The sequence below is a fragment of the Zootoca vivipara genome, chromosome 7, assembly GCF_965207765.1.
Source record: "Zootoca vivipara chromosome 7, rZooViv2.hap1.1, whole genome shotgun sequence".
NCBI lineage: Eukaryota > Metazoa > Chordata > Lepidosauria > Squamata > Lacertidae > Zootoca > Zootoca vivipara.
In genome coordinates, this window is record NC_142590.1 from 52949804 (window position 1) to 52968654 (window position 18851).

At 46.0% G+C, this 18851-nt stretch overlaps 1 protein-coding gene across 20 annotated transcripts in view; it reads right to left on the reverse strand.

The window, feature by feature from the left end:
• The window catches only part of LOC118075194 (uncharacterized), a 45601-nt gene that overhangs the window by 1006 nt on the left and 25744 nt on the right, over positions 1 to 18851 (reverse strand). For 7 of the 20 annotated variants that reach the window (XM_088674236.1, XM_088674238.1, XM_060277050.2 and 4 more), the window contains 12 exons: positions 17630 to 17752; positions 17358 to 17480; positions 16762 to 16902; positions 16363 to 16485; positions 14911 to 15051; positions 13187 to 13285; positions 12048 to 12403; positions 10769 to 10890; positions 4939 to 4994; positions 3672 to 3761; positions 2378 to 2476; positions 1037 to 1177 (listed from right to left, as the gene is read on the reverse strand). In XM_088674236.1, the coding sequence (XP_088530362.1) occupies positions 1037 to 1177; positions 2378 to 2476; positions 3672 to 3761; positions 4939 to 4994; positions 10769 to 10890; positions 12048 to 12403; positions 13187 to 13285; positions 14911 to 15051; positions 16363 to 16485; positions 16762 to 16902; positions 17358 to 17480; positions 17630 to 17752 (1614 nt within the window). Of the gene's footprint in view, positions 1 to 1036; positions 1178 to 2377; positions 2477 to 3657; positions 3762 to 4938; positions 4995 to 10768; positions 10891 to 12047; positions 12404 to 13186; positions 13286 to 14910; positions 15052 to 16362; positions 16486 to 16761; positions 16903 to 17357; positions 17481 to 17629; positions 17753 to 18851 lie in introns of all 20 variants that reach the window. The other 13 variants (XM_088674241.1, XM_088674240.1, XM_088674237.1 and 10 more) reach the window with 6 other exon arrangements.

Consider the following 18851-nt stretch of genomic DNA (forward strand, 5'->3'; position numbering starts at 1 on the left):
GGAGATGGGCTGTAGCTCAGTGGTACAGCATCTGCTTTGCATGCAGAATATCCTGGGTTCAATCTCTAGCATTTCCTGGGAATGCCCCGCCTGAAACGCTGGAAAGCTGCTGACGGTGTAGATAACACTGAGATAAATGGGCTAATGATCTGACCAAGTATAAAACAGCTTCCTATGGTGTTGCCCTGTGATGTGAGGATCAAGAGATGTGCTTGCAAAGTGTGTATTTGCTGCTTTGTTTCATTTTAAACGTCAAGACAATTTGAGGTGTAGCAAAGCAGTAAGTACAGTCATACCTCTGGTTACGTTCATGGCAGGTTGCGTACATCACAGGTTACGAACACGCTGAACCTGGAAGTGCTGGGTTACTTCTGAGTTTGGCGATTCACGCATGCGCAGACATAGCGAATGATGTCATGCACAGAAGCGCCGAATCGCACAGCGAGCATTCGCAGATTCGGCGCTTCAGGTTGCGTACTACTCTGGATGCGTACGGGGGTCCGGAACGGATCCAGAGGTATCACTGTATACACTTCACAAACTTGCTGTCAGAAATGAGTCTCAGAAATGTTTGTTTATAGATGGCCCACTGGGACCCACGTGACTTAAGCAAATAGGAGGATAGGACTACAGTGGACGCTTGGGTTGTGAACGTGATCCGTGCGGGAGGCACGTTCACAACCTGCAGCGCCGCATCTACGCACGCGCAGGTCATGATTCAGCGCTTCTGTGCATACACGAACGCTGAAACCTGGAAGTAACCCGTTCCAGTACTTCCGGGTTCAGCACGGTGCGCAACCTGAAGGGTCTGTAACCCGAGGTATGACTGTACTCCCCTAAAACAGCCTTTGCCAACCTGGTTCCCTCCAGATGTTTTGGACTACAACTCCTATTAGTCTATGACAGGCCCCTTTATACTTTGGCCTTGCACAAGCCTTTTGTATCAGATACAGGAGCGAAAATAGCATGTGACCGTCACAATAATTGTGCTTCAGATCTCCCAATTCATACTGACATGCCGAAGAGGCTCAGTTACCTGCTCTATCTCTTCCTTTCTTGCTAGTACAGCTGCAGAACGGTCCTCAGAAGCCCTTGAGGATGATGAAAAGCCATCTTTCTCTCCAGCACACAGGGGATGAGTGGGGTCTGCATCCTCACTGCAGGTTGTTGCCTGGATCTATAGAGATTTTCCCAAAGGGATAAGGTGTTAACATAGCCTAAAACAAAACTAGTGGTGTGTCAAAGATAGTTTTTGCTCTTGCACGAGGAAGACAAGATCACTGGCTCACAACAGAATGAAATTATATTTCTGGTGAGGCTGCTAACACTAGTCCTAGAGTGAAACCCAGGTGTGACAACTAAGATCTAGGTATCACACAATGATGTTTCATTAAGCTAGATGCTTCCATAATCTTTTGCATCTATTCTTGGCCTTTACAGTGGGAGGAACAGGGACCTCAGGCCTGGGGGCTGAATGCAGTCCTCTAGGCCTGTTTATCTGGTGGTCAGAATCCTTTCCAGGCCACACTTCCTCACTGCTCTGCACCCCCATAGTTAAGGGAGGCCACTCCCCAGTTTGTTCCCGGGTAGGAATCAGTTTAAATAATAGACAAGGTGCAGGATACCAAGCAAGGCACTCAGTAGGTATCCCCTTTATTTACTGCTGCAGCAGGACAGCACTCTCAGAGCAAGTCTGAAGGGAACGTCACTGAGCAAAGGGTTTTTACAGCTTTTATACATTTCCATAACTGGCAAAATAAAGCAAGGCACATGCACACATCAGTTCTCTTTGTGCTTGTTACACAATTGAAGGCCAGAGGGATATTATGTATGTGCCACAAAGTACTTGGTTGTGTACAATACAAGCTAGCAACCTCTACTCGGTAACATTAAAACAGAAAGTTAAAAATTAATCAAAAACTACACAGGAAACTTTCCAGCATTCTTTCCACAAAACCAAGCGCTTTTGCCTGTGGAATGTGTCCTCCTCATTTTGGAACATGTCCTTGAGCTCTGATTATTCCCCTCTCGCTTTTCTGGATGGAGGATAGAGAGGGGCATTTGAGTGTGTACAGAAACTAAGGGTGGGGGAATACATTCGTTGCTCCACCCACTCTGGCCTCTGCCCCTCCAACCTTGTCATGTGACCCTCCAAAGGTTATGCAGAAGGGAATGTGGCCCCCAGGCTGAAAACTGTTCCCAGTCCCTGTTCTGCAGCAAATGACTTTTGTATAGCCAGCAGAACAAACTCAGAAATAAATGCATCAGTTACAAATGCCAACATGTGGGAATCAGTGAAGAGAGAGCTAAGGGGAACGACACTCTTGCTAGTCCAGGCTGAAGACCAGCCATGGCAAGACTGAATCCTCCTTCCTACCGGGTCAGACAATTCGGTTTCCACAGGCTGTAACTTTTGTGCAGTCTCTGATGATATTGGTGCACCACTAGCTTGGTCTCCTTTGGTTTTCTTCTTAGTCTGTAGAAACCGAAAAGAAAAGGACCTAGTTGGATCTGCTCACTAACAAAGCAAGGCTTTGTTCATGCCAGAAAATTAACACTGTTACCCAAGCAGGAAACTCTAGTGCATACTGGTTGCTACAACTGGATTCGTTTGCCAACAACCCAAGTGGGATGCAAAGGATTGCATCAACCTTGGCAGGATATCAAAAAACCTTTTCCATATACCCCACTTTGAATTCTTTGAAGAAAGGGTGTGACATAGACCTAGCTTTCCAGCAGAGCTGGTACCAATGAAAACAAAAGGAGATGAGCAGATGGAGAGCCAGAATGGCTGGGAGATCAGTTAAAATCTCCACTCGCTTAATTAAACTTACTAAGAACAGTCACTCTCCAGCCTGTGTGAAAGGGTTATTTCAAAGGTAGTGAATAATCCATATCCATGTGTGTCATCCTGAGCTCTGTAGAGGAAGGGTGAATACTAATCTGAGCATCAGAGTGAAATAACTCCAAGACACCTAAGGACACCAATGCATTTGTTCTTACCATTTACTCTGTGGACTAAAAATCCCACCATGAACTCCCAAGGATGTTGACTATCCTGTCAATAGAGTATACCCACTAGTCTCATGACTAGTTTCCAAATCTGAGTGCCACAACAGAAGGGTAGATCTCTTCCTGCTGCTGAACCAGTTGGAGCATTCTGAAGTGCCTTATAGTAGAAAAGGTATGATCTAGTGAACTGATACCGCTTGGAAAACTCCACTTTTTAATAGGCAATCACCGCCACCTCAACTTGCCTGCATTTACATGGTACCACAAGGGTAAGAGGTGTAAGGGAAGCACATCTGTTCAGCTAAAGAAAATGCTGGAAAGATACCTGCCAAGGTATGACAACAACAACAACAACAACAACAACAACAACAACAACAACAACAGTATCCCACTAAGAAGACAACTCTGTACTGGAGAACCTCTATTACTGAGAGTTAATGCTATCATTGGGACCATGCAGGTTTTATACTCATTTTACTGGCTTGACTTGGGTTATGTACATAAATACCCTGCTGGATCAGATAGAAAGCTCATCTAGTCCAGTATACCATTTCCTATGCTGGTCAACCAACTGCCTAAGGGAAGGCTAGAAGCAGGACACGAGATCACATACAAGTGAGACACATCATATTAAGACATCCATACATTTCTTCAGCTACCTTGATAGATTTTCCTGCTTTCTCTGAAATTGCTGTTGCCTTCTTCTTCTTTTCAGTTTTCTGAGAGGATGATATTTTTTTCTTTAACTTCTGTGAATTGGATTTCATTTTACAGGCCAGGAGGAAGAAATAAATAAATAAAAGGGAGTCTGAAATAAGCCACCACCAGAGATTTGTTGGATAGATGCCCACCCTTTGTAAAACTAGTGCACCATGTCAGACCAAAAGCAGTATTTGTTGCTGGATGCCAACTCGCATCAGTCCTAGCCAGCATAGGCAATGGAGAGGAATGATGAGAGCTGTAGTCTAACAAGATCTGCATGGCCAAAGGTTCCCTATCCCAGGCAGAGGTTATCTTGGCAATTATGTGGAGGAATCATTATACAGTGGTACCTCGGTTTTCAAGCGTAATCCGTTCCAGAAGACCATTTGACTTCCGAAAGGTTCGAAAATTGAGACAATTGTGGAAAACAACAGATAGAATCATAGAATCATAGAGTTGGAAGAGACCACAAGGGCCATCCAGTCCAACCCCCTGCCACATGCAGTGGAAGCCGTTTGACTTCCAAGGGGCTTTCGAAAACAGAAGCATTTACTTCCAGGTTTTCAGCGTTCGAAAACCAAAACGTTCAGCATCAGAGACATCCGATAACCAAGGTACCACTGTAGTGGCATATGAACTGTACATGCTCAAGGGCTCATTTTGAGAGACAGGGAGAACAGGAATCTCATTTCATCTCTCTTTCAAACACCTCCACTGATATTGTCATAGAGATCTATTCACAGCTTAAGCATAACATGCTGCCTTGTGGAACATCTTCGGGAGAAGAAAAGGCTAAGGAGTAAACTCTACACAAATCCAGAGTGGAGTCCCTAAGATGGCTGGATGATGCCTTCTACACTTCCTTCTGGCAACTCCTGCAGCCAAACTGGTGCCAAATATAGTGCCCTTTCTTTTGGACCACATCAGCAAGGCCAAGGGGGTGGGGTGGGGGTCTTGTTACCTGGGCAGCCCAGGATCTCCATACACATTGCCCAGGCTTGCATCCTAAAGAGGTCACTTCGGTGCTGCTAGCACAGCAAGAACAATGAGGAAGCCAGCTGTTAGAAGTTACCAGTCTCTGCAGCCACTGTGGGTGCTGTGATTCTCCAGTGGTTTGACTTCACCTCCAGAGGTGCACTCCATTGTCTTTTGAGACAGATGGATGCCAACAATTATCAAGCATATGCCAATTTAAGCCAGTAAGATATAGGCATCTTCTCTTACCTCTCTGGGGCTCTCACGATTGTAGGAATGTGGTGCTTTGTACAATTCACTTCTTTCTGCAAAAGAGAGGTGTTAAGACAGCATTTTGCTTTGTGGATGGGGAGCCATGGCTCCCTAACTCGGGGGATAAAAGAATGTTAATGGTGATTAAATATCAAGTTCTTTTTTGGCTCTAGTGACTTAAAGAAGTGCAACTGGAAATGGACCCAAGTGCCAGATTATGTATAAAATGGACTTAAGAGCTTTAATGGTATTGCAGCATACAAATGTTGAAACTATAAAATCAACAATAAAATGTGTAAACTGAAAACAGATTATAAAATAGAGTAATATATAAGAGTTATATCCAGAGTTATACATGTTGTTGTTGTTTAGTCGTTTAGTCGTGTCCGACTCTTCGTGACCCCATGGACCATAGCACGTTATATATATTGTATAATATATACAAAGTGCATAAAATGGCAAGAGAATAAGGTTATATAGAGTTCTATTAACATTGCTTCAAAATATCCTCTGTTAAGCTGCTATATTCCACCTATTATTGATTAAAATTAATTCAATAAGAAGTCTAAAAAGAACTAGGCTAAAGAATATGTAAAAATGTATCCATAGCTACCAAGCTGACATGATAAAACTTAAGGGAAATCCTGCTGAATAATTTTAAAGAAAAGATATAAATTGTAGAAGATCAACAAAAAAAAAGAATGCCAAATGGAGGAAATAAGAATTTACTCAGAAAAACAACAATTATAAAATGTAATATAAAAAGAACTGAATAGCAAGAAAGCATTTTAATAGAAAAAAGGAAAATGAGGAAATGTAAGTAGTAATAACTGTGAAAACAACATGTGAAGACAATCTATGGAGTATTCAGTTCAGGGAAAAAGCAAAAAAACAAAGGGCATCAAGAAAGAAAGAAACTCTTTCCCCTGCCTCACATATATCATTTTCTTCCCCTGTCAATGCTGCAACTTTTTCAGTATTTCTCACCCATATGCCAAAAGACTCACTGCCAAAAGACAACTTTTTGCTTTGTTGTATCATCTTATTGAAGAAACTGACAAGACCCAGACCATAAAGTTTACAGAGGCATCATTTGCTGGGAGGAGGATCTTATCTAGTTCCTTCCTTGGCACCAAATTCTGTCTTGCTCACATTCCAATACCAGGAATGAGAGTCTCTTATCTTTTATCTAAGCAGAAAGAGAATTGTGACTGCTTATGAACCAAGTTGTAGTTCAAGGTTTCTCCATTCTATCCTCCTGTCACAGTGGCCGGAGTGGACTACTTCAGAGTAACGACGCTACGCAGCTCTGCATTTTATTCTTTTATTGGTGCTGCGTATTTACAGTGCTCAAGTCATTGCTATTTACACGGAGTGATGTGGTCAGTCGGTTTCAGAACCTCCTAATGGCTTTTGGCGCGTCTTTCTCCAACACAAAAGCTTTGGCAGACCCATCCTCTTTCCCCTCCTCTTTCTGCGTAATTCCGGAGTTGGGGGGATGGGTCTCCCGCCCTTATTCGCCCCTTCCTGTCCCACCTGGGACCCTGGCTCCTCTACCTTGCCTGAGCCTCGGACACGACTTCCTGCTTCCCCACTGGAATCGGAACTCTCTCTGCTTCCCCCTGTGCTCGGGGATTGGCTTGAACTTAGGAGGGGAGGGACTTCGCGATATCCCCTGTCCCTCACATCCACCCCCCTCCCAAGCTCTCCTTCACCCCTCCCCAGGTCCCCCCCAGGTGTCGGTGACGACTGGAAGCCTAAGAACTCAGTGCTTTCCGAGCCCGTTGGTGTGAACACCTCCCCCCAGTCCTGCGAGCCCCCCCCTTCCGCCTGGGAGGACGGGAATCCCAAAAAGTCTGTGGCGTCAGAGCTGGTGGGGGTAAAAATGTTCTGCCAATCTGCTCCTTCCTCTGACTGGGTGGATCTCGGTGACACCCATACCTCATCCTCTGGTTCCTCAAACTCCGCTTCCCAGCGCCATGGTGAACTGCTCTCCCGTGCTTCCTCCCCCTCCCCCTCCCTTTCCATGTGCCAGGGCTTGGGTCTATGGGGAAAAGGGGCGTGAAATTCTTCTACCAGGAATTCCTCCTGTATCTGAGTGGCTGGGACCCATTCATTCTGGGACGGTGGAGCATCCTCCCATGCCATGAGGTACTCCAGGCCCCCCACCCCCCACCTTGAATCCAGGATGGCTGTGGCCTCATTGAGTTGCTCCCTGCCTTCCCTCTCCCCCCCTCCCTCAGGGGTTTGTTCGCTGTCTCGGAGCCTGCTGCTTTCCCTGTACGGCGACAGCAGCGATCTATGAAACACTGGGTGCACCCTCATGTCCTCTGGCAGTGCCAGCCTGTATGCCACCGGGTTGACCTGTTGCGTGACCGTGAAGGGGCCCAACCTTCTGGGCGCCAGCTTTTTGCATCGCCCTCTGATGGGAAGGCCCTCCGAGGACAACCAAACTTTGTCCCCCACCCTAATGACCTCCCCCGGTCGCCTGTGGCGATCTGCCCCCCTCTTGTACGCTTCCTTGGCTCTCTCCAAGTGTTCTCTGAGCTGCTGGTGCACCGTCTCCAGTTCCTCTGCCCAATCCTCAGCCTGTGGGCCCTCCTCCTCCTCCTCCCCCTCCCTCTCAGGGAAAGATCTGAGGTCACGCCCGTAATTGGCCTTAAAGGGCGACACCCCTGTGGAGACGTGCACCGCATTGTTGTAGGCAAATTCTGCCAGTGGCAGGCGATCCACCCAGTCCGTTTGCCTCTGGCTGACGTAGCATCTCAGGTACTGCTGCAGAATGGCGTTGACCCTCTCCGCCTGTCCATTGGTCTGCGGGTGTCTAGCCGTCGACAAGCTGACCTCCACCTGCAGGAGGTTCATGAGCCGCCGCCAGAACCTGGAAACAAATTGGCGGCCACGATCCGAAATAACCCTTAAGGGTAATCCATGCAGTCTGAATACGTGGTCAACAAACAGTTTGGCTGTCTCTTCTGCCGAGACCGCCCTGGCACACGGTCGGACTCCGCTTCGCTGAAGACCTCCTGCAGGTCCCAGTACGGCTTGGGTATCGCTTCACCCCCTTTGACGTGCATGGTGGCCACCGTGGCTATCGGAGGCCCCTCCCCTGGTTGGTGCTGCATGCAATGTTCCAGGCAAAAGTCCGATCCAAAAGTGATGCATCTCTGGTGCCAACTTATGGAGGGGTCATGGCGCGCCAGCCAGCTCATGCCCAAAACGATGGGGGGGTCTGAGATGGTGGTGACGTTGAATGCCAGTGTCTCTGAGTGCCTTCCAACCGTCATTCTCATGGGGGGGGGGGTTTGATGAGTGATGGCCCCTCCCAGCAGCTCTCTGCCGTCAATGGTTGCCACGTGCAGAGGAAAATCCAGCTGCAGAAGCTGGATCTGGTGCTCTTCTGCAAAGTTTCTCGAGAAGAAGTTCGCTGACGCCCCACTGTCAATTAGGGCGAGGACTGTCAGGGGATAGCCATTTGGAAGCGTGAGCGTCACTTCTAGAACCACTCCTGCTCTGGGAGGGGTGGGCTGGCTCTGCTCCTCTCTGTGCGGGTGGGTGGGCTGGGGCTGTTGTCTGCTGACTGTGCCTGGCTGCCGCCCCTTGTCTCCTGCAGCCAGGCTTTCCCGTTTCCCTGCTGTGGTGCTGCGTCAGTGGGGGAGGGCACAACCGTTCCCGCCTTTCCTTGCCACTCCCTGCGATGTGGGCAGTCTCTGACGAGATGCTGGGGGGAGTTGCAGAGAAAGCAATTCCCACCCCTTCCCTCCTTGCGTCTTGGCGCCGCTGGGGTTTGAAAAGCCCGCGCGCGCGCGCTATCAATCTGCATGGGTTCCTGGTCCTGACTGGCCCCAGGCGTGGCTTGAAAGGGTTGTTGGGGGAGTGGCTTCTCCTGCGACCGTGGGAACCAAGCCCGCTTTGCGCGCGTTGCTTGCTTGTCGCTCCACCGGGATTCCTGTCTCACCCCCACCGCCAGAGCCGCTTTGCTCAGCTGATCCATATTACTGGGCTTTGGACCTCTCGAGAGCTCATCCTTCACCTCCTCATGCAACCCCAAGTAGAACGCCGCTTGCATTGGGGGGGACTCTAGTTCCCACCCCAATCTGTGCACCAGCATGGTGAATTTCGCCCAATACGCGCGAACTGTCATATTTCCTTGGCGTAAATTATGAAGTTCCTCCTTAGTCTGGTCCATATGACTATCGGACGAATACATCGTTTTCAAACCTTCTAGAAATAGTTTGACATTCTTCATGCAAGGATTCCTTGTTGCAATTAACGGTCTTAGCCACTCCCTGGCTGCCCCGGTAAGGTGCTCCACAATAAACGCTACCCTGTGCTCATCATCAGGGAACTCATCGTGGTGCAGCTCAAGAGCATACACAATCTCAGTCTCAAAGCCCTGAAATTCCCTCGGGTCTCCATTGAACTTGCTTACTAGGGTCCCGGCTCTCCTTCCTGGCAGCACTTGGACTTGGGGTGCCCCTCCCGCCTTGTTTTTCTCTGCATCCAGCTTGTTTTGGAGGTCTACCGCCACCGCCCTTAATTGCTGCTCTTTTTCCTGAAGCGCTCTCACCTGTTCCGCAAGTTGTAGCCGGTCGTCCTGGACCTTCTTAGTCTCCTCTTTAGCTGCCTTCAATTCCCCCTGCGCCTGCAGCGACAGCTGCTGCAGTTCTTGCTGGGCTTGCTCCGCGATCTGCCGCCATTTCTCCGCCTCTGACACGCTCATCCCGGCAACTCCAAAGTAGCCCAAAAAGGATTAGGAGGTTGCTGTCACAGTGGCCGGAGTGGACTACTTCAGAGTAACGACGCTACACAGCTCTGCATTTTATTCTTTTATTGGTGCTGCGTATTTACAGTGCTCAAGTCATTGCTATTTACACGGAGTGATGTGGTCAGTCGGTTTCAGAACCTCCTAATGGCTTTTGGCGCGTCTTTCTCCAACACAAAAGCTTTGGCAGACCCATCCTCTTTCCCCTCCTCTTTCTGCGTAATTCCGGAGTTGGGGGGATGGGTCTCCCGCCCTTATTCGCCCCTTCCTGTCCCACCTGGGACCCTGGCTCCTCTACCTTGCCTGAGCCTCGGACACGACTTCCTGCTTCCCCACTGGAATCGGAACTCTCTCTGCTTCCCCCTGTGCTCGGGGATTGGCTTGAACTTAGGAGGGGAGGGACTTCGCGATATCCCCTGTCCCTCACATCTCCCTTTTTTTCAGTAGACCTAGGTCCAATCAGGTTCAGACAAAGTGATTTTACCAAATGCTCTGGGTGACGAAGCCCCTAAATTATGTGACGGTCAGATAGACTTGCTATGCTGGGCAACCTGCTCTTTCACACACTGATAGTTATTTGACAAGGGGCCTTTTACACATTCCTGAAAACTCCGAGAGAATACCCAGTCATCTCTGCAACTGCACTTGAAATATTGCTTTCTTTCACTGTGATTCCTGTTTCCATGAAGTCCTGTTTCCATGAAGATGTGTCTTTTGCTGCTGCTCTACTGGGCGAATCAGGTGTTTTGTGGGGTAGAGCAGTAGCAAAAGACATGCATCTTTTGCTCCTGCTGTGTCTGGCAGACCAGCGGACTGGAGGCAGGCAGGGGTGCAGATCCTAGGCGCACCTATAGCTCCCATCTCCATACAGTCACAAAAGGTTGCTTGCCAGTGGCAAAATGCGACTGGCACAATGGGAGAATCAAACATTGATCCAAAAGGCTACACAGCTTGGAGGACCCTTTCATCCCAAGGAGACAATATTGTAAACACTAATATCTTACTCCCCTCAGCTGGAAAATGAAGATTCCCATTCTGAACTGCTCAATAAAAACAAATCACCTGGGGAATAGCGATGACTTCTTTTCTGAACCAAATAAGAGGGAGGGGAATCTCTCTCGTAGAAATTCTTTCGGTGTGGATTGTAGCAATATCCACAGTGACAGAAGCTGGAGTGCTCTCTCCTGTGAAAAGAAGCACATGACTCGCTTGAAAAGTTGTGCTCGCCTGCATTTTGAACACATCATCAAGAGCCTGAGCGTTGTTGCTTCCCTGCATCCCCAAACTCTAGGAACAGGCCAACTGGTATGGTGGGTGGCTAAGACTACAGTGGTACCTCTACTTACGAATAACTCTACTTACGAATGTTTCTACTTACGAATGGAGCTCCGTCCGCCATCTTGGATGCGGTTTAGATAGGATTTTTTCTACTTACGGATTTTTAGATAGGGTTGCTTCTACTTACGATTTTTTTCTCCCAATGCATTCCTATGGGATTCGACTTACATTTTTTTTCGACTTACAAATGTGCATTCGGAACGCATTAAATTCGTAAGTAGAGGTACCACTGTAATTTGCACGAAACTACAGTCCCCATGATTCACCAAGGAAAGGCAGATATAGCTAAGCCAGTTTCAGTTCAGTTTGCAGTACAAATGTAGCCATGAGTTCCGCCTGAAACCCATTCAATTTGGAATGCTTTCAATCTATCCTATTTTGCAACAGAACTCCCCATTTCCCATGGCTCATTTCTTTCTATGCATAAGTATCACCAAGAAGCCGCCCAGAGTGGCTGGGGGAACCCGGCCAGATGGGCGGGGTATAAATAATAAATTATTATTATTATTATTATAAATTATCCTAGTTATCTCAGGCTCCTTTCTTATCTATGCCTGGCATCAATATCATTTCATATGATTCAAAACTACCCAGTTTCTGGGTAGCCAGCCATCCTGGTGTTCCCCCACTGAGTTCCAAGAACTGGAGTCGTCTTGCAGGGCCGGCTCATCCCATTTTGCGGCTTGAGGCGAAACGGGAAGCACCACCCTGCCGAGCCCGGCCACTGCTGCCGTCACTTGCGCTGTCTGCCCTGCTACCTCCACTGCTGGCAGAGAAAGCAGCACTGTCACCGGCACCAATTTTGAGTGAGATTTCGCCTGAAATCGCATGAGATCTTGGCCAAAATCAGCACTGATGCTGCTGCCGCTTCTCTGCTGCCACCGGCAGAGGGGTGCCCACAAGCACTGGTGCTTCTGCCGCCTGAGGTAGCAGCCTCATTCCACCTTATGGATGAGCTAGCCCTGCCCTCTAGCTTTGAGGGAATCTCGGGTTATGTTCTTGCCTCCACGGGGACAAGTCGCTGCTTCCATGGGATCGTTCTCGCATGTGAGGCGATCTTGAACGCTGAAGATGCAGCTCCCGTGAGGCACGGCTTGCTCTAGAATGGTGTGAATCACTGCTGTGTCGGCCCTTTCGTGAACGAGGGGACCGGTCACTGCTTCCATGGGATTGCTCTCGTCTGTGAGGGGATCTTGAACGCTGAATATGCAACTCTCCTGTTGTCCAATTTGTGGAAGAATGCCTCGAATCACTGCTGTGTTGGTTCTTTGGTGAACAAGAACAGTATTCCAGCCATCTTTCAGTATCACTTTTTTGATCACAGGAAATGAGACTGTGAGGTGGGGACTGTGAGAGCACCTGGCAAAAGAGCAGGGTGATCAAATAACGTACAATAGCAATTTTGTTCATTTGACAATATTTATTTATTTGCCGAAAATCTCTAAGAAGTTTGTATAAGTTAATATGAAACAAGTATCCCCCTTTTCCTAAATATCTTACTGCTTTAAGTGAGAACTCAGGGGAACCTAAGCGGACACAGCTAAACTTTTCCTGATCTGGGCTAGGACTTTGGACTTATAGACTCACTGCTGCCTGGTGCTACAGGCTGTCTCCTTTTTCTCTATCCCTCTCTAGCTCTCTTCCGAGGACCCTTTCCTTGTCTCAGTTTTGAGTCTCCCATCCTTTCCTTGTAGAGCCCAATCATTAGTGTTCTTAGTTTGGAACATACAAGATTATCCCAGAATCCTTACAAACAATGATTAAAACCACAGTCATGCATTCAGGATGCCCTGAAAACCACATTTTATTTGTGACCAGAAGAGTAGTGAGAGTGTCCCTTTTCCCATTCTCTTTTTAACACTCTTCATGTCCTTTAGAGCAATAGTAGGGAACCTTGGGCTCTCCAGAGGTTGCTGGACTACAGTTCCCATCAGCCCCAGCCAGTGTGGTTAATGATAAAGGATGATGGGAGTTTTAGTCTAACAACTTCTGGAAAGCCAGAGGTTAGACAGAGATGCTTTTCCCTTTCTTGCTCCTCTCTTGCCAGCTATTTTCCTTCCACCCCTTGCCTGCCTTCTTGATTCTATTCTCTTTTACCACCTCCACCCCCACAAAAATAATTTTCATCACTTTTCAACTTACCAAGTCACTGTCATGTTCAGAAACTCTGTGACACTTCCCAACTTCATTCACATTGCAGGGTGGCGCCTGACAATCTTCAGGTGCCCATACATTTTCAGCCTGGAAAGAGGAGGGGGATTAATGATGCCAGATTGGAGAACAAGGACAGCAATGAAATAGAAGGATAAGCAATATTCTTCTAGGTAATAAAAGAACACCCCACTTGTAAGATCCTGCCCCTAATTGTTACCACCATTTCTACCCCACAGGAAGCAGTGTACTGCGGCCACACGAAGGAGCTTCTGAATTGCTGCCATGCTTGAGGAAGGCAGGGCCTGGTGAAAGAAGAGACATCTTCCTCATGCCCAGTGGGGGGGGGGGAGAGAATAAAAACCACTACAGCTGAGAGAAGGGTCACATGGAAACAGGAAGGAAATGACTCTGAAGGTTCTGAGATGGCAGCAGGCCGAAAAGGCCAAGCTAAAAAATGAAAATATGAAAGGGGAACATTTTGTTCATTATGTTTACTGTGGTATTTTTTGCCCAGTAAAATGCATAGTGTGGAAGCAGCCCTTGTTAATTAAGCACTAGAAGCCAAATTAAAAGTTCCATTTGGGGTTCTAATCATCTCATATTTCTGCTGCTTTTCGTAGTCATTTCCGATAGTTCCCATGTCATTCTGATGTTAATCCTTCATTGTTTTCAACAGCCTCTGAGTTCATCCGGCAAGCGAGATAAATCAAAACAGTGTGTTTCTGTGTGGGTTCTTATGTCTTTCTTTCTTTCTTTCTTTCTTTCTTTCTTTCTTTCTTTCTTTCTTTCTTTCTTTCTTTCTTTCTGCTTCCAATCCGGCTATGGCATTCCACTTTCACTTTTCGACTTTTATAGTTGCCTGTGACATTCCAATATGGAGGAGATCTGACTTTCTGCCAACTGTACCAGGCATACTTCCAAAGTTTCTCCACCTTATCTCGTCCAAGCAATTAACGCCAACAGCCTTGATTTTTTTTGCTTGCAAAGCCATTTCCACATAGTTACTAATTGTTAGAACCATATTACATCAGTAAATGCAATATTCTCCAGTCTCACTTGCTTGCATAAATAATCCGGTAGTCAGTCCTTCCAGAGGAGATTTTGTCAAGTAACATAGCAAAACGAAGAATCAAAGTGAAACAAAGAAGGCTCACCCCGCCCTTCCGTTCCGACACACCAGCTCCACGCAGATGATAATCCTTCTTCCATTCGAATACTTTACCACCTCAGTGGCTGAATTACTTAGCAGAGTAATTTCTCCCCCCTCGCTCAGAGCATGTCCATGACTTAAATCCAATTTTTCATCTTAAGAAATGGAAGTTTGTTGCTCACGGAGGCGACTTTGGAGAGTTGTTTTAATTATTATTATTATTATTAATAATTTATTATTTATACCCCGCCCATCTGGCTGTGTTTCCCCAGCCACTCTGGCCAGCTTCCAACAGATTAAAATACAATACTCTATTAAACATTAAACGCTTCCCTAAACAAGAAACACACGGTGCTTTCCATCCAGTGCCCACTGCCCCCTCATTCCTTCCAGATTTGGGGCCAGGTGTTGGGCGAACTGCAGATGAGACTGCCACCCCCAACCCTGCGGAAGGTGGGAGGCTGATTACTCTCATCTCAGCCTCTAATTACCCGTGCAAACAGCTGTGATGGAGTTCCAGCCTCCTCCATGGCACCAAACCCAAAGTCCCTCTCAGTCTTACCCTTTCATATTTTTTCGCTCTCACCAGCACAGGCACAACACGAACATCACTCAGGGTACTTAGGAGGCTGGAGGAGCTAGAAGCTAGCACAGCACAGGACTTATGGAGGTCTTCATCCTTAAGACTGCTGGTGATTTGGGTCTGCATCAGTTTTAAGTGAAAACAGGGTTGGAATAGTCTGAGACGAGTAAATGACTGGCTAGTGATACACAAATGAAGTTTTGTTTCCTCATTTCTAGGACACACCTTTCCCCATCTCTCTAGCCAATTCCTCCCACTTTATCTGAATTACTTGTTGCAGAACATTTTGTAGGTTATAAATATTGGACTGGAAACTTAGCCAAAGCAGTGAGGTATGCTGGAATTTCACCCCTCCTTGATTCTCACTCTGATTCCTATGTGCTTTAAAATTAAAACAAGACAGTTTGGCTCTGTAACAATACAACAGGAGTTGATAAACACTGGCATGAGAAAAGGATTCGCTTGGTCAATATTTTACAACAGTTAATCCTCTCAGCTCAGCAAGTGGTTTTCCTCCTGCCAGATACAGGATTCTCTACCATGTAAATTAAAGATATACCTGAGTAAGCGGAACAATATGTGTTTCCCAGTAAGCCACAGACCAGTAGAAACTAGCCATAACCTAAAGTTAACTTTAAGATGAAATTTTTAACTCTTTTAGAAGGTTACAGAAGAACCCTCCTCATTTACCCTCCTCCCTATTCCTCCTATCATACCTAATATTTTGAAAAAGGCTAACCAACTCTCACTTTAGAATCCTTACAAAAGCAGTTTACTTCCAGGGAAAGAAGGAGAGAGTAATTTAATACCAATTCAATGTCTTCCTTTCCCTCTGAACAATTATCATTTGCGGTCTCAGATAGGAATAGTATTTCTACAGCGGGAAGTGAGCCAATTGCCAGGAGTTTCATTCTCTCTTGTGCTGTAGAGTGTGACTACTAGATCACATGCTCTGTGTGTTGATATTCCATTCTTTGGAAGCCTGCGAACGGAAGGAACTGTATGCCACTTCCGTCTTCTTTGTTCTTTGTTCTGTTGTCCTCTCTCGGAGGAGAAGAGACAAGCCATAATGGCTCTGTTCTTTATTTTGATCCTGTAAATATCACTAAACCCAGATGCTACGTATCCTCAGTCTCAGCTTCTGCTAAGCTCTGCTGCTTGCTTGAACGTCCAGAGGAGTGAATGCTGTGCTATGCGTTCCGGACCAGTGCCGGGAGAAGGCCGTCTCCCACCCAGAAGCACCAACACGGCTGAAATGGTCTTTGGGTGGGATGGCTTCCAGCTTCAGGAGAGAAAAAAATATTACGGACTGTGGGTTTGCAGGGATAAGATCCAAATTGCAATCAATTTTGAAAAAGGCTAACCAACTCTCACTTTAGAATCCTTACAAAAGCAGTTTACTTCCAGGGAAAGGAGAGTGTAATTTAATACCAGTTCAATGTCTTCTTTTCCCTCTGAATGATTCTCATTTGTGGTCTCAGAAAGGAATGGTATTTCTACAGCAGGAGGTGAGCCAACATGGCTGAAATGGTCTTTGGGTGGGATGGCTTCCAGCTTCAGGAGAGAAAGAGAAAGAAATCAATATGACCAAATATAATGCCTGAAAAGTTCCATTTGAGTTGCCTCTTTGGGATTTTCTACCATACCTTGCACAAATGTATTGGCTGGGGAAACCCAGCCAGATGGGCGGGGTGTAATAAAATTTATTATTATTATTATTTATTATTATTATTATTATTATTATTATTATTATTATTATTATGAATATAATAAGTAAGTCCAGCCATGTTCTCAGGGATCAAAGACACGAAGAAGATCCCTCAGTCTTACCTTTTCATATTTTTTCTCTCTCACCAGTACAGGCACAACACGAACATCACTCAGGGTACTTGGGAGGCTGGAGGAGCTAGTAGCTAGCACAGCACAGGACTTATGGAGGTCTCCATCCTTAAGACTGCTGGTGATTTGGGTCTGTATCAGTTTCAAGTGAAAACAGGGTTAGAATAGTCTGAGATGAGTAAATGACTGGCTAGTGAAACACAAATGAAGTACCTGATCAGTATTGTTTCCTCATTTCTAGGACACACCTTTCCCCATCCCTCTTGCCAATTCCTCCCACATTATCTCAATTACTTGTAACAATCTGATGCAGAACATTTTAAGCCTAAAATATTGGACTGGAAACTTGGCCAAAGCAATGAGGCATACTGGAATTTCACCCGTTCTCGATTCTCACTCTGATTCCTATTTGATTTAAAATTAAAACAAGAGAGTTTGGCTCTGTAGCAATACAACAGGAGTTGATTAACCCCTCCCTATTCCTCCTACCTTACCCGATATTTTGAAAAAGGCTAACCAACTCTCACATTAGAATCCTTACAAAAGCAGTTTACTTCCAGGGAAAGAAGGAGAGTGTAATTTAATACCAGTTCAATGTCTTCTTTTCCCTCTGAATGGTTCTCATTTGAGGTCTCAGAAAGGAACGGTATTTCTACAGCAGGAGGTGAGCCAACATGGCTGAAATGGTCTTTGGGTGGAATGGCTTCCAGCTTCAAGAGAGAAAGAAATATCAGGGACTTTGAGTTTGCAGGGATCAGATCCTAATTGCAATCAATTTTGAAAAAGGCTAACCAACTCTCACTTTAGAATCCTTACAAAAGCAGTTTACTTCTAGGGAAAGGAGAGTGTGATTTAATACCAGTTCAATGTCTTCTTTTCCCTCTGAATGATTCTCATTTGTGGTCTCAGAAAGGAATGGTATTTCTACAGCAGGAGGTGAGCCAACATGGCTGAAATGGTCTTTGGGTGGGATGGCTTCCAGCTTCAGGAGAGAAAGAAATATTAGGGACTGTGGGTTTGCAGGGATCAGATCCTAATTGCAATCAATATGGCAAAATATAATGCCTGAATGTTTCATGCAAGGGCAATTCAAGTACTTCATGAACATGCTTCCATCGTCACCAACAGAAAACCGAACAAAAAGCATGAAAAGCAATTGTAGCCACTGCAGTGGCTTTGCAAAGTACAGACATTCCTTTTACCATTCCTCCCACAGCTTTAGCTCACAAAAGTCACTGCAAACTTAAACAAAACTCATGTCCCTTTTGCTTTTAAAAACTGGATCCCCGCCCCCATTTGTTTTGCTATGTGATTTGAGTAAAAAATAATAATTATTTTTAAAGATCTTACACCTGAGAGGTAGGAAAGCTCCACTGTACAAGCAAAAGCCATTCCACTCATGCAATGATTTCATTGGATCTTACCCAAAGTGATTTTACTTGATGGCTTCAAGTAATGCAAACCCTAAATCATGTGACAAGATCAGATAGGCTTGTTGTCTGTTAACAGCCTGTGGATTATTATTTATTAAATTTATCTGTCACTTTTTTAGCAAGGTAACTCAAAGCAACTTACAATATATAAACCAGGGGTAGGCAACCTAAGGCCCGGGGGCCAGATGTGGCCCAATTGCCTTCTCAATCTGGCCCGCTGACGGTCCGGGAATCAGCGTGTTTCTACATGAGTAGAATGTGTGCTTTTATTTAAAATGCCTCTCTGGGTTATTTGTGGGGCATAGGAATTCATTCATTCCCCCCCCCCCAAAAAAAAAATATAGTCGGCCCACCACATGGTCTGAGGGACAGTGGACCGGCCCTCGGCTGAAAAAGGTTGCTGACCTGTGTTATAAACAATCAATCACATACACTAAAACTGGCACTTAAAAAATGTAAATGACAATCCTGTTTTAAAAGGCAGGATGAAAATATCCTACTCACTTGAGGCCACAAATAATGAAAAGTCAAACACTTGGTTTGCTGTTAAGCAGAAATAATAGCAAATCACAGTTAATACAAACTCCAGTTTGCTGATCAGCGCCAACTCATTGTTTGAGATCATGGTTTGTCAGGACCAAAACAAAC